We start from the raw sequence: 13609 nt of genomic DNA on the forward strand, positions 1-13609 counted from the left end.
TATTTATTTTTTCCGTCATATTGTTCTCCATAGTGGCTGTACCAGTTTACATTCCCACCAACAGTGTACAAGGGTTTCCTTTTCTCCACACCCTCTCCAACATTTATTATTTGCAGGGTTTTTTGATGATGACCATCAAAATAACCTATTCCAACTTAAAAAGTAGATCTCTACTTACTGGCACCTAGAAATACAGACCCAAATTCATCTACTTCTGCCTAGACAATATGGACAATAGTACAACCGATTAAACCAGACCTTATCTTCAAAATAGGACCTGATAGACAGTAACTTGAATTAAATGACCTGAATCTGAACTTTAAACGCTTCTCCTATCCTGACTGCCAGTAACTGCTTTCCCTTTATCTGAGATCACTCTCCTCTATTGTGTGCAAATTCTTACATTTGGTTTCTGTCATAATTGAGCCAAAATTTTTATTTAATCAATACCCAAAAAATTACTAATGATCTTAAGCACTATGTCATAGTTACTTAGAGAACTCTTTAAAAGAATAGCTTCCCAGGTCTTTCTCCAAATCCCCTAATTCAGAATATAAAATTAACCCCAGAAATTCCCATTTTAATGTGATTCTGGTGTACCTAGACCAGCACCAGTTCACACACTGACCTTACAGAGCCACTGTTTTTAAAAAAAATACATGACATATAGTGAGAAATAAAAATCTTACAATAATTGATTGGGAAAGTGAAACAAGTTATGGTGAGTAGTACAGGTGATTCAAACACTCATGACAGCAGCAGTGGAAGCTTCTCTTGCCTCTATTCCCAAATTCTCCATTTATAGAATAAGAAATGTAATACAGTCTTCTTACCTTTTCCTACCTGTGAAAGATAATTAAGATACCTAGAAATAGGTTTACATTTTAAAAGATTAGCATGTAGTGACAATATATCAATACTTTGGGGTTAATTTCAAGAGAAGGAAGTTTGAGTTGAGCACACAGCTCAAAAGAGGCAAAAGCAGGCAGAGAGTAAAAGCCAGTGATTCTGAGATATGAGACAGGTGTAGGTGATTTGGCTCAACTATTTGGTCATAAATGTTAGTCACGTTGTCCTCTGGGGTTGATGCATTTCATTCAGACATTCAGTAAACTTTTATCTCTATTTGAATGCAGAAGATCAAGCCCCTGCCTTTGGGAAGCTTACATTATAGTGAAGGAGATAGATAAGAAGAAGCTGAACACATAAATCTCATTAATTATAACTACTAATTCCAGTAGTTTGAAAAATTTGTTACTATATGTGGTAATGGATATTAACTACAATTAGACTTACTGAAGTAATGGTTTCACCATATTTACATATATTGAATAATGTTGTACACCTGAGATTAATGTTTTATATCAATTATATCTCAATAAAACAAAAAGAATAAATGAGAACTCTACTTTTAGTTTTTCAATTAACCTCCATACTGTTCTCCGAATAGCTGTGCCAGTTTACATCCCCACCAACAGTGTAGAAGGGTTCCCTTTTCTCCAAACCCTCTCCAGCTCTTATTGTTTATAGATTTTTTGATGATGAGGATTATGATCTGTTGAGGTGATACCTCATTGTAGTTTTGATTTGAATTTCTCTAATAATTAGTGATGTTGAGCATCTTTCCATGTGCTTTTTGGTCATTTGCATATTTTCTTTGGAGAAATATCTATTTACATCTCCTGTCCATTTTTTGATTGGGTTATTTGTTGGGTTTTTTGTTGTAGTTGTTATTGAGCTACATGATTTGCTTGTATATTTTGGAGATTAATCCCTTGCCGGCCACTTCATTTGCAAATATTTTCTCCCCTTCTGTGGGTTTTCTTTTTGTTTTGTTTATGGTTTGATTTGCTGTACAGAAGCTTTTAAGTTTAATTAGGTTCCATATGTTTATTTTTATTTTCCCTACTCTAGTAGGTAGGTCAAAGTTATTTATATCAGAGAACGTTCTGCCTATGTGTTCCTCTACAAGTTTTATAATAAAATAGAGCTATCATATGATCCGACAACCCCACTCCTGGGCATATATCCAGAGAAAACCATAATTTGAAAAGATACATGAACCCCAATGTTCCCTACAGCACTTTTACAATAACCAGGACATGGAGCCACCTAAATGTCCATTGATGGGTCAATGGATAAAGATGTGGTACACATACACAATAGAATGTTACTCAGCCGTAAAAGAGAATTAAATGATGCCGTTTGCAGCAACATAGATGGTCCTAGAGATTGTCATACTGAGTGAAGTAAGTCAGACAAAGAAAGACAAATATCATAGGATATCACTTGTATGTGGAATCTTTTTTAAATGGTACAAGTGAACTTATTTACAAAACAGAAATAGAATTACAATCCTAGGGTTACCAGGGAGGAAAAGGGGAAGGGATAAATTGAGAGATTGGGATTGACATATACGCACTACAATATATAAAATAGATACCTAATAAGTACCTACTGTACAGCACAGGGAACTCTACTCCGTACTAATTAATGACTTTATGGAAAAAGAGATATATGTATATGCATAACTGATTCACTGTGATGTACAGCAGAAAGTAACACAACATTGTAAATTAACTATGCTCCAACCAAAAAAAAAGATGCTATCCTTGAAACACCAAAAAAAAGGAATAAATGGGAGTATGAATACAGAAATTGTTGGGGTAGAATAGGGCATGGTTTAGATCTAAATGAGATCTAAATTTCATTAGAGATTGTCTTTGTTAGACAATGTTAGAGAATGTCTTTGTTAGGAAGTGATATTTCAAACTCAGATACTATATCATGCAAAGATCTAGGACAATAAACTCCCATGTAAGTACAGGTAGAAGCTTGTGATTTTCAAAGAATAAGAAAAGTTGATTTTGCTAGCTGGAAGGAAAATGACATAAGAGGCTGGAGAAGTAGGCAGCATCAAATCGTTTAGAAACTTCTAGCCCACAATAAAAAGTTTTTATATGAACTCCTGGGGAAGCCTGCTCAATACAATATACTAAGAGGAAGGCAAAAAAAAATCCTTAGAAAAATCCATATCTTCATAAGCTCTTCTTATATTGAAACTACTTTTTTACTTACATGTTTATTTATATATTCCTTTATCATACTATATTCCACTTTTTTTCTTTAAGAATCTGAAGTATTAAAGTGCACTAAAAGAAAGAATAAGAAAAATATGAATTTAAAAAGGAAAAACAGAATGATGATTTGTGGATAATAGGATAAATGCTGACACTAAGTCAAGCCTGTAAAAGTGTTATAAGCTCCCTTTAAAATGAAATGGGAAATCATCAAAAAGGATCTTCAGTGTTGAAGTTTTCTCAAGTGTTGTTATGATTCTCTATAAAATGTTTCTTTGATTCAAAAAATGAAGAATGGAGAAACATTATCTGTCATATGATTTTCAATAACTGTAAGAAGAAACAAATCTGTTTACAAGGAAAACTAAATTATGACTCCTAGTTCCATAATTTCTTTCAAGATGATTCATACAAGGGAGAATGAGGTATACTGAACAGTGGTTCCCCAACATATCTGACATATATACATATAGTTTAACACAGCTGCTTCTTAATAGCATTTCTTAACAAGATTCAAAGGCATTATATAGAAATATAACTCAGTGGAAACAATTCTTTCCAGATCTAAGAACTGAGGTCCAAATATCTGCTTTCTGATAATCTGCCTTAATCCAAAAGTCTGACCTTCAGCTCACACTGGTCAGAGTGGCCACCATCAAAAAGTCTACAAACAATAAATGCTGGAGAAGTTGGGGGGGAAAGGAAGCCTCCTACATTGTTGGTGAGAATCTAAATTGGTACAGCCACTCTGGAGAACAATATGGAAATTCCTTAAAAAAACTAAAAATAGAGTTACCATATGATCCAATGATCCCACTCCTGGGCATATATCTGGAGAAAACCCTAATTTGAAAACATACATGCAGCCCGATATTCATAGCAGCACTACTTACAACAGCCAAGACAATGGAAGCAACCTAAATGTCCATTGACAGATGAGTGGATAAAGATGTGATACACATATACAATGGAATATTACTCAGACATAAAAGCAATGAAATAATACCATTTGCAGCAACATAGATGGATCAAGACATCATCATACTAAGTAAGTAAAAAAGAGAAAGACAAATACCATGTATCATTTTTTTTCCATTTATTTTTATTAGTTTGAGGCTAATTACTTTACACTATTGTAGTGGTTTTTGCCTTACATTTATATATGGAATCTAAAAAGTGATACAATTGAACTTACTTATATAAATAGCTTCACAGGCATAGAAGACACTTATGGTTACCAAAGGGGATACTGTACAGCATAAAGAACAATATTCAGTATTTTATCATAACTTATAATGGAAAAAAATCTGAAAAAAAGGGAAAATCTGTATGTATATGTATGTATATATACATATGCATATATTACTGAATCACTTTGCTATACATCTAAAACTAATAGAAGTATTGTAAATCAATTACACTTCGATTAAAAAATAATCTATTACAGGATTTGGTTGACTGATTTGAGGGAGGATCTAAGGAAGTGGTGATCTACTCCAGATTGTAAGTTGTCAATGCAAGGGCAATTCTAAGACTAGGTATCTCAACAAATCTTATCTATATAGAGGGCAGAGAAGAAGGAAATTAAAGCTGTAATTGCCTTTTTTTTTTAAAGTAGTAGACACTCATTTTAGCCAAGAGAGGAGAATATTTGGTATTTTATGACTGGCACAGTGACATTGTTTTTTTTATCCTTAGACAAAATTATAAAATAGCTTTGTTTTGTTTCATGTATGTGTCCAATAACACAATAGCATGACCTAGCTGAGAGTGTCAGAACAGCTTGTAATAACTTTGAGGTCTAGTCAAATCATTTATGGACATCTGGGGCTGCATTTATCCCCTTCAAGTTTTTTAAAGTCTTCATTGGCCATATGGTATGTGCACTTAGGGGAGTTAGAGTTAGATATACCGGTTGATTAATTAATCAAGCAATCAATTGATTTGTTAACATTTCCTTCTATCTGTAAGAGTTTTAAAGAAGGAAAAAGATATCATTTCAACTGCATAGAAAATAAAAACACTGAAATTAAGGAAGATCCCTAGGGAAGTGAATAACAAGCATAGCGATGTCTCTTGACATTGTTTTCCTTTAGCAGCAATAAATGGATCCTTAAGGATCAGGAAAAATAAGACTTACTTCCTGGCAGTCTCTGCTTATAATCCCTCCATCCCTCAGCAAACATATTCAAGAATTTTTACCACAACCATTTCCAGCTGTTTCCTCCTCGCTGGTTATTGTTAAGAAGTCTATCTCTTCTAAGAGAATAAAAAATAAACGTTTGAGAAGCTACAGCTTAGAATTCCCTTTGCTGATCCAGGTAATAAGATTATGTAGTGTTTAGAAGAGCAAAAAATCATAATGTACTGGTTTTTACCCACAGCACACTCTTTGAATTATTACGGTCATATACATACAACCAATATTTCTTAAACTCTTACTGGTCAGGCAATAGTCAAAGTACCTCCACAGGAATTTATCTCGATCAGTTATCTTCATAACAGCCCTTTAAAGAAGGTATAATTATGTGCTTATTATAGCTAAGTATTAATTTCTTATGACAAGTAAACAAAAGTTCTTAATTCTAAATTCAATAATTTTTCTATCATACACTGGGAAGACCCAGAGGGATGGGATGGGGGAGGGGGGGATCAGGATGGGGAACACATGTAAATCCATGGCTGATTCATGTCAATGTATGGCAAAAACCACTACAAAACTGTAAAGTAATTAGCCTCCAACTAATAAAAATAAATGAAAAATAAATAAATAAAAAATTTTCTATCATATACAGCTGCCTACCAGTCATCCCACTCTGGAAAATTATCCTTACTTTCAAGTATCTTCCAGAAACAGATTATTCAATGTTACAACCCCTCACTGAAACTGTACAAACTAAGGAAGTGAATTGAGTTGTCATGGTTGGGAAGATCTCCTGGAGAAGGAAATGGCAACCCACTCCAATATTCTTGCCTGGAAAATTCCATGGACAGAGGAGCCTGGCAGGGTGAAGTCCATGGGGTCGCAAAGAGTTGGGCGTGACTGAGCAACTGAGCACACACTCGTGAAACATCTCTGGGTGGGTTCTAGGGAGAGAGCCAACAAATGAGTACCAAGGCTTCTACTGTCCTGAGCTTTGAGGGAAAATTAAAATATTGGTGAATGCCATCCTTGTACTGTGTATGGCATGGCCTGGTTCATTCAGACATACTCTATCTCAGTTTTTCCAGGGTGTTGACTAATTTAACAAGTAAACAAAGAAAACAAGGCAATTGTTAATGAACTCAGTCCAAGGGGCCAGGGTACAAATACACAGACATCATTGCTCCCATGTTCACAGTGCCCTCTATAATTGACGCAGGGTGTTTATTGGTATTTTGCTGTTTGTTTGGCTGATTGTTTGGGGAAATTTTTTTTGACAGTTTCAGCTCAGACTTGAGGCAGATAACGTCATCAGTCTTCTGTACAGAGGAGCTCAGTAATAAAAAGCGAGTAGTGATACAAGCTAATTAAATATGTTAGATTGAGCATAAAATGCTGATGGCAATTCCTGTTTTCCAGAACACCTTCCTGTTTTCTAGAACAGCTCTGTAAGACGTCTTGGCACAGAATTGCTGAGAGAGAAAAATTTTACTTAAAAGTGTAACATGATCGGTTTTTCCATTTTTCAAGGAGTACTCTGTTGCTGCTTAGAAAATAGAGGGTAGAAGGGCAAAAGTAGAAGCAAGGAGCTGTGTTAGAATGCTGCTGCAGAAATCTAAGGAAGAAAGGATGGTAATTTGAACTTGAGAGACAGCAGTTAAGGCAAAGGAGTGCATGATACAAGCCATACTTTAGAAAGAGAAGAATCCTGCTAATGAATTGGATGTGAGGGGTAAAAGAAGAGATGTAACAATGAAATAGATTATACCAGAAAAAGTAAGTTCTTCAATATTAACTAAGCTATTTAAATTGCTGAAAATATTGTGAGATGATAAAGTGATTAACATACACAAAAAAATAACCTTTTAGAAGGTTATTCCTTTAAATCATAAGGCTGAGCACAAGACTCAAAGCTCATATAAGATAAAGATGGCTGTAAATTACATACTTTAAAATGTTCTCCTAAACCAAATTCGAAGACAGTTTTCTTTATAATTTCCAGAATACTTTCCCTTGAAAATAAAAAATTTCTTTTTTTTTTTATTTGGGAGGAGCTTTTATTTTTTTTTCCATTTATTTTTATTAGTTGGAGGCTAATTACTTTACAATATTGTAGTGGTTTTTGTCATACATTGACATGAATCAGCCATGGATTTACATGTATTCCCCATCCCGATCCCCCCTCCCACCTCCCTCTCCACCCGATCCCTCTGGGTCTTCCCAGCCCACCAGGCCCTAGCACTTGTCTCATGCATCCAACCTGGGCTGGTGATCTGTTTCACCCTAGATAGTATACATGTTTCGATGCTGTTCTCTCGAAACATCCCACCCTCACCTTCTCCCACAGAGTCCAAAAGTCTGTTCTGTACATCTGTGTCTCTTTTTCTATTTTGCATATAGGGTTATTGTTACCATCTTTCTTAATTCCATATATATGCATTAGTATACTGTATTGGTCTTTATCTTTCTGGCTTACTTCACTCTGTATATTGGGCTCCAGTTTCATCCATCTCATTAGAACTGATTCAAATGAATTCTTTTTAATGGCTGAGTAATATTCCATGGTGTATATGTACCACAGCTTCCTTATCCATTCATCTGCTGAAGGACATCTAGGTTGCTTCCATGTCCTGGCTATAATAAACAGTGCTGCGATGAACATTGGGGTGCCTGCGTCTCTTTCAGATCTGGTTTCCTCGGTGTGTATGCCCAGAAGTGGGATTGCTGGGTCATATGGCAGTTCTATTTCCAGTTTTTTAAGAAATCTCCACTTAAAAGCTTTTGCACAACAAAGGAAACTATAAGCAAGGTGAAAAGACAGCCCTCAGATTGGGAGAAAATAATAGCAAACGAAGCAACAGACAAAGGATTAATCTCAAAAATATACAAGCAACTCCTGCAGCTCAATTCCAGAAAAATAAATGACCCAATCAAAAAATGGGCCAAAGAACTAAAAATTTCTGATATAAGCTCCTACTCTGAAAGAAGCAATACTGCCAGGAAGACAACTATGCAGTCTTATATTACAAAAATAAAAGAAAAGAGAGAGAGAGAAGTCATTAAAATGCAGTATATATCTCACTCCCTGTTGCTGCTGCTGCTAAGTCACTTCAGTTGTGTCCGACTCTGTGTGACCCCATAGACAGCAGCCCACCAGACTACCCCGTCCCTGGGATTCTCCAGGCAAGAACACTGGAGTGGGTTGCCATATCCTTCTCCAATGCATGAAAGTGAAAAGTGAAAGTGAAGTCACTCAGTCATGTCTGACTCTTTGCGACCCCATGGACCGCAGCCTACCAGGCTCCTCCATCCATGGGATCTTCCAGGCAAGAGTACTGGAGTGGGTTGCCATTGCCTTCTCCAAATAGAGACCTTACCGTTAGAAAAGAATGTTGACAATTGGAGCTTTCACATACTATCAGTAGGAGTGATAAATAGTGCAATAATGATGGAACACTGTTGAACTTACCTACTGAAGGTAAAGATACACATGCTCTTATGATCTAGCCTACAGAAATGCATGCATGTGTGAACCAGGAAAAGAGAACTATATTCATAGTACCATTACTCCTAACAGCGCCAAACTAGAAACAGCCAAAATAGTCATCTATAGTACAATGGTTTAATAAGTGGTGGTTTATTCATAGAGTATAGTGGGGTATAAATGGACACACTCTAGATGCATGTGACAACATGAATGTAAAAAACCTTACTGTTGAACAAAAGAAGCCATCCAAATACTACATATACTAGGATTTCAATTATGTAAAATAAAAGCCAAGCAAAACTAAAAAAAAATCCTTCCGAATGCATACTTAGTTATTAAAGAAAAATAGGGAGGTGATTACCATTAGGAAAGGAGAATGTTAACAATGGAGGGACTAAGAGGCAGAGGATAGTCATCCTTTTATTGGGATGGAGCATAAGAGATTCTAAAGTGCAAGTGATTCTCTATTTCTCAACTTCAGTGATAGTTACTGCAGAGTTCTATATATAAAGACTTAAATGTTGAACATGTTTCCATACATTTCACAATAAGTAAATATCTCTATATATACTGATATTCATTGACTTGTGTTTTTATAATCCAACTGCTAAACTAGGACAGTAATTCAGGTTTAGACTAAAATAGTAACTATTGATACATAAATGTGTATTTCATTCCCCAGAGTGAATTCATATCTGGGTTCTCACCTGTCTTTACAATCATTCAATAATGCGATGGTGTTTTCACAGCCCGCAGACTCATGAAAATCTACAACACCCCCAACACCTCCAGTGCCATCACTGGCTTCATCCTCCTGGGCTTCCCTTGCCCCAGGGAGGGGCAGATTCTCCTCTTTGTGCTCTTCTCTGCTGTCTACCTCCTGACCCTCATGGGCAACGGTTCTATCATCTGTGCTGTGTGCTGGGATCAGAGACTCCACACCCCCATGTACATCCTGCTCGCCAACTTCTCCTTCCTGGAGATCTGGTATGTCACCTCCACTGTCCCCAACATGTTGGCCAACTTCCTCTCTGACAACAAGCTCATCTCCTTCTCTGGGTGCTTTCTCCAGTTCTACTTTTTCTTCTCCTTGGGTTCTACAGAATGTTTTTTCTTGGCTATTATGGCACTTGATAGATACCTTGCCATCTGCTGGCCTCTACATTACCCCACTCTCATGACTAGACATCTCTGCACCAATCTCATAATCAGCTGCTGGGTATTTGGTTTCCTCTGGTTCTTGATTCCCATCATCATCATTTCCCAAATGTCCTTCTGTGGATCCAGGATTATTAACCACTTCCTGTGTGACCCAGGTCCCTTGTTGGCCCTCACCTGTACCAGAGTCCCTGTAATAGAGTTAACTAGCTCCACCTTAAGTTCTCTCCTCTTATTTATCCCCTTTCTCTTCATCATGGTGTCCTATGCTCTGGTCCTACAAGCTGTCCTGAAGGTCCCTTCAGCAGCTGGACGAAGAAAAGCTTTCTCCACCTGTGGGTCCCATCTGACTGTGGTTTCTCTTTTCTATGGATCAGTGATGGTCATGTATGTGAGCCCAACATCTGAACATGATGCTGGAATGCAGAAGATAGTGACTTTGTTTTATTCTGTAGTTACTCCACTCATTAATCCTGTAATATATAGTCTGAGAAACAAAGATATGAAACATGCTATGAAGAAATTATTAGGAACATAAAAGTGAGGATCTTCACCAGCCCAGGTGGGATGCATGAGACAAGTGCTCGGGCCTGGTGCACTGGGAAGACCCAGAGGAATCAGGTGGAGAGGGAGGTGGGAGGGGGGATCGGGATGGGGAATACGTGTAAATCTATGGCTGATTCATATCAATGTATGACAAAAAAAAAAAAAAGTGAGGATCTTGATTTAAAATATTTGGGGGGACAAAAGCTGTTTTAATTTCTTGGTTAAAAAGAAGACTGACTGTAGGACTATAAGGCATCTCAAAGATGTACTGCATATCCCCAATTTTGCAAATGATAGAGCCATAGATTGAAAAACTGAGTTTAGTTTGCTGGGAAATATAATTAAATATAAATTTCCTGCCAATCTAGGAAATTGGCAGGAATGGTGGAAGCTCCACATTGTGGAAGCTCCACAATGGGGGAAGAGAATAAAGCAGTTTTATTACTTAATATCTATGGGTGTGAGAGTTGGACCATAAAGAAAGCAGAGGAATTGATGCTTTTGAACTGTGGTGTTGGAGAAAACTCTTGAGAGTCCCTTGGACTGCAAAGAGATCAAACCAATCAATCCTAAAGGAAATCAGTTTTGAATATTCACTGGCAGGACTGAAGCTCCAATACTTTGGCCACCTGATGTGAAGAACTGACCTATTGGAAAAGACCCTGATGCTGAGAAATATTGAAAGCAGGAGGAGAAGGGGATGACAGAAGATGAGATGGTTGAATGGCATCACTGACTCGATGGACATGAGTTTGAGAAAGCTCAGGGAGTTGGTGATGAACAGGAAAGCCTGGAGTGCTGCAGTCCCCGGGGTCGCAAAGAGTCAGACATGACTGAGCAACTGAACTGAACTGACTGATTACTGAATAAGCATTAAAGCAGGAGACTATGGGCATCACAGGCAACCCACTGAGAAATGTAAAAGACTGAAAGAAATTTCATCCTTTTATAGTCAAGCAAGTACAACCCATTACATACAAGTTCTCAAGATAAACAAAAACTAATCCTCAAAAAGACTTGACCATTTTATCACACATAATCAATTCATCCTAGATTCACCTGGTAATTGGACTGGCCATCTGTGTTTGCTAATTGGCTTCACACAAAGGAAAAAGGACATTTCTATATAACAGGAGGTAGTTTTCAACTTGGAAATTAGGCCACCAATGTTAGGCTCCTATCTTCCCACAGGAAATGGAAGATTGGGGCCTTTCTATCTTGATTATTACATTTCAGAGAGACTTCCCAGGTCCTTGACAGAGACATTCCTAGGTCATAAATCTGGCAAGGCTGTTGAAAACCCCTTAAAATTTAAAACTTTTTAATTTTATATTCATTTCAATGACAGAGAAACAAGTACAAGTTTTCTAAAGTAAGTGCTCTGAAGGAAGAGGGGAAACTCCCTTCATCTTCAGCATGGATACTTACACCTCTTTTTTTTTTTTTTTTTTTTTGGTATTTGCTCTTACACATTGTACAATCCTAGGGCAAAACTTGTCTCCTATTACTCTTCCAACACCAACAAACTCTTTACTCCTCTCTTAGTGCTTATATTTCTGTCTTCTAAAACATCTATCATGATAACATCAATTTTAATATTGTATATATCTTCATGTCAATATGAAAAATAGCATCAGCACAATAAAAGTGGTAAATACATGAAAAAAAGTAAAGAGCAAAGGAAAGGCTTTTAAATATCTAAAAAGACATTCTATTTTATTCAGAATTAGAGAAGTACAAAGAAAGCTATAATAAATTTATCTCTTTTCCCCCCAAATTGACAAAGATCAAAAATAATGTTGAGAAAAACAGCAATCTCTTCCCTTACTGGTAGAGCATAAATTGGTACAGTATATATATGGAGGACATTTTGCAAAAAAAACCATCAGAATTTAAAGGGCATTCCCTCTGACTCAGCAATTCCACTCTTAGGTATTTATCTGAGGAGTATACTCACAAATAAGAAAAATGACATGTGTACAAGAATATTGACTACTGTTTCTAATAGTAAAAGATTGGAACAATCCAAATTCCCATTAATCAAGGACTAATTAGATAAATTATTGTATATACATAGGGTGGAATATACTATATAACTGTTAAAAATGAAGACCTGTACACGTTGATATAAAAGTACCCTCAAAGTTAGAGGAAACGTGAGATGAAAGAGATCTGTGTCTTGGGCGGGCCATCTTTCATATTAAGGAAGATTACATAAATATCTACATATTTATGTTGACGAACACATTGTGTATCTCTGAAAGAAGAAACTAAGAACAGTGATGCTTTTGGGAAACAGAATTGGGTGTCTAGGGACAGGGAAAGAAGGAAATATTTTCACTGTATGTACAAGCCTTTGTATATTTTAAATTTTTCCATATGCATGTATTTCATTTAAACACACATTTAAACAACATTTATTATTATCATCTAAAAATAAATTTTAAAACTATTTTACTATGAAATTGGAACCAAGGTAACATTTATTCATAATTCTGTGATTCTTTGAGAAAATAAAAAGAAGACTGTTTCTCAGAGGAAAAGAAAAAAAGAAAAGAAAACTGACAACCTCTTCATGTCATCTCACTAAAATTCTTTCGTTCAGCCGGAACAAAGTAAGAAATGTCTTCCTCTTCTGAGGACCTATGAGAGTAATGAACTATGAAAAAGTGAAAACAGCTTTTTAAAAATAATTGTTGTATCATCTTCCTCCATAGTCACTTATTCACTAAAACAAACACATTCAATATGTTAGGTACTGAGCTGGAAGGGACAAGCCATATACAGAAGTAATAAGACACATTTCCTTCTCTTCTGGGACTCATGAACATGTAGTAAATGAAGCAAGATGACTCATGAACATGTAGTAAATGAAGCAAGATGTTCTATAAGAAGGGAATTATAAGTTGCTATGGGAGCATATGAAGGAAGACACAGATAAAAACCCATGAGTATGAAGGGGTAAGAAATCATGGCAAGTTCTGAAAAATGCATTTAACCATTCCCAGACCACTGTCTATTTACAAGTATACTACAATATACAGAATAGAAGTATTCCTCAAATAGATGTCTATGTGGCATTTACCACCCATCATGACTTATACTTGGCCAAATTTATTAATATATTAATAAGCATCCTTAATCAAAATAAATACAGCTTCAAGATGTAATATAATTCACAATTCAACAAACAGG

The 13609-nt window shown here is 36.2% G+C and overlaps 1 protein-coding gene across 1 annotated transcript; it reads left to right on the forward strand.

Annotated features, from left to right (window-relative positions):
• The first annotated feature begins 9470 nt into the window (after positions 1-9470).
• On the forward strand, positions 9471-10406 carry LOC122705281 (olfactory receptor 11G2-like). The gene has a single exon (XM_043920550.1). It carries the CDS (start codon positions 9471-9473, stop codon positions 10404-10406), a length of 936 nt encoding a protein of 311 aa, XP_043776485.1.
• Positions 10407-13609: the final 3203 nt, after the last annotated feature.

The sequence above is a fragment of the Cervus elaphus genome, chromosome 12, assembly GCF_910594005.1.
Source record: "Cervus elaphus chromosome 12, mCerEla1.1, whole genome shotgun sequence".
Lineage (NCBI taxonomy): Eukaryota > Metazoa > Chordata > Mammalia > Artiodactyla > Cervidae > Cervus > Cervus elaphus.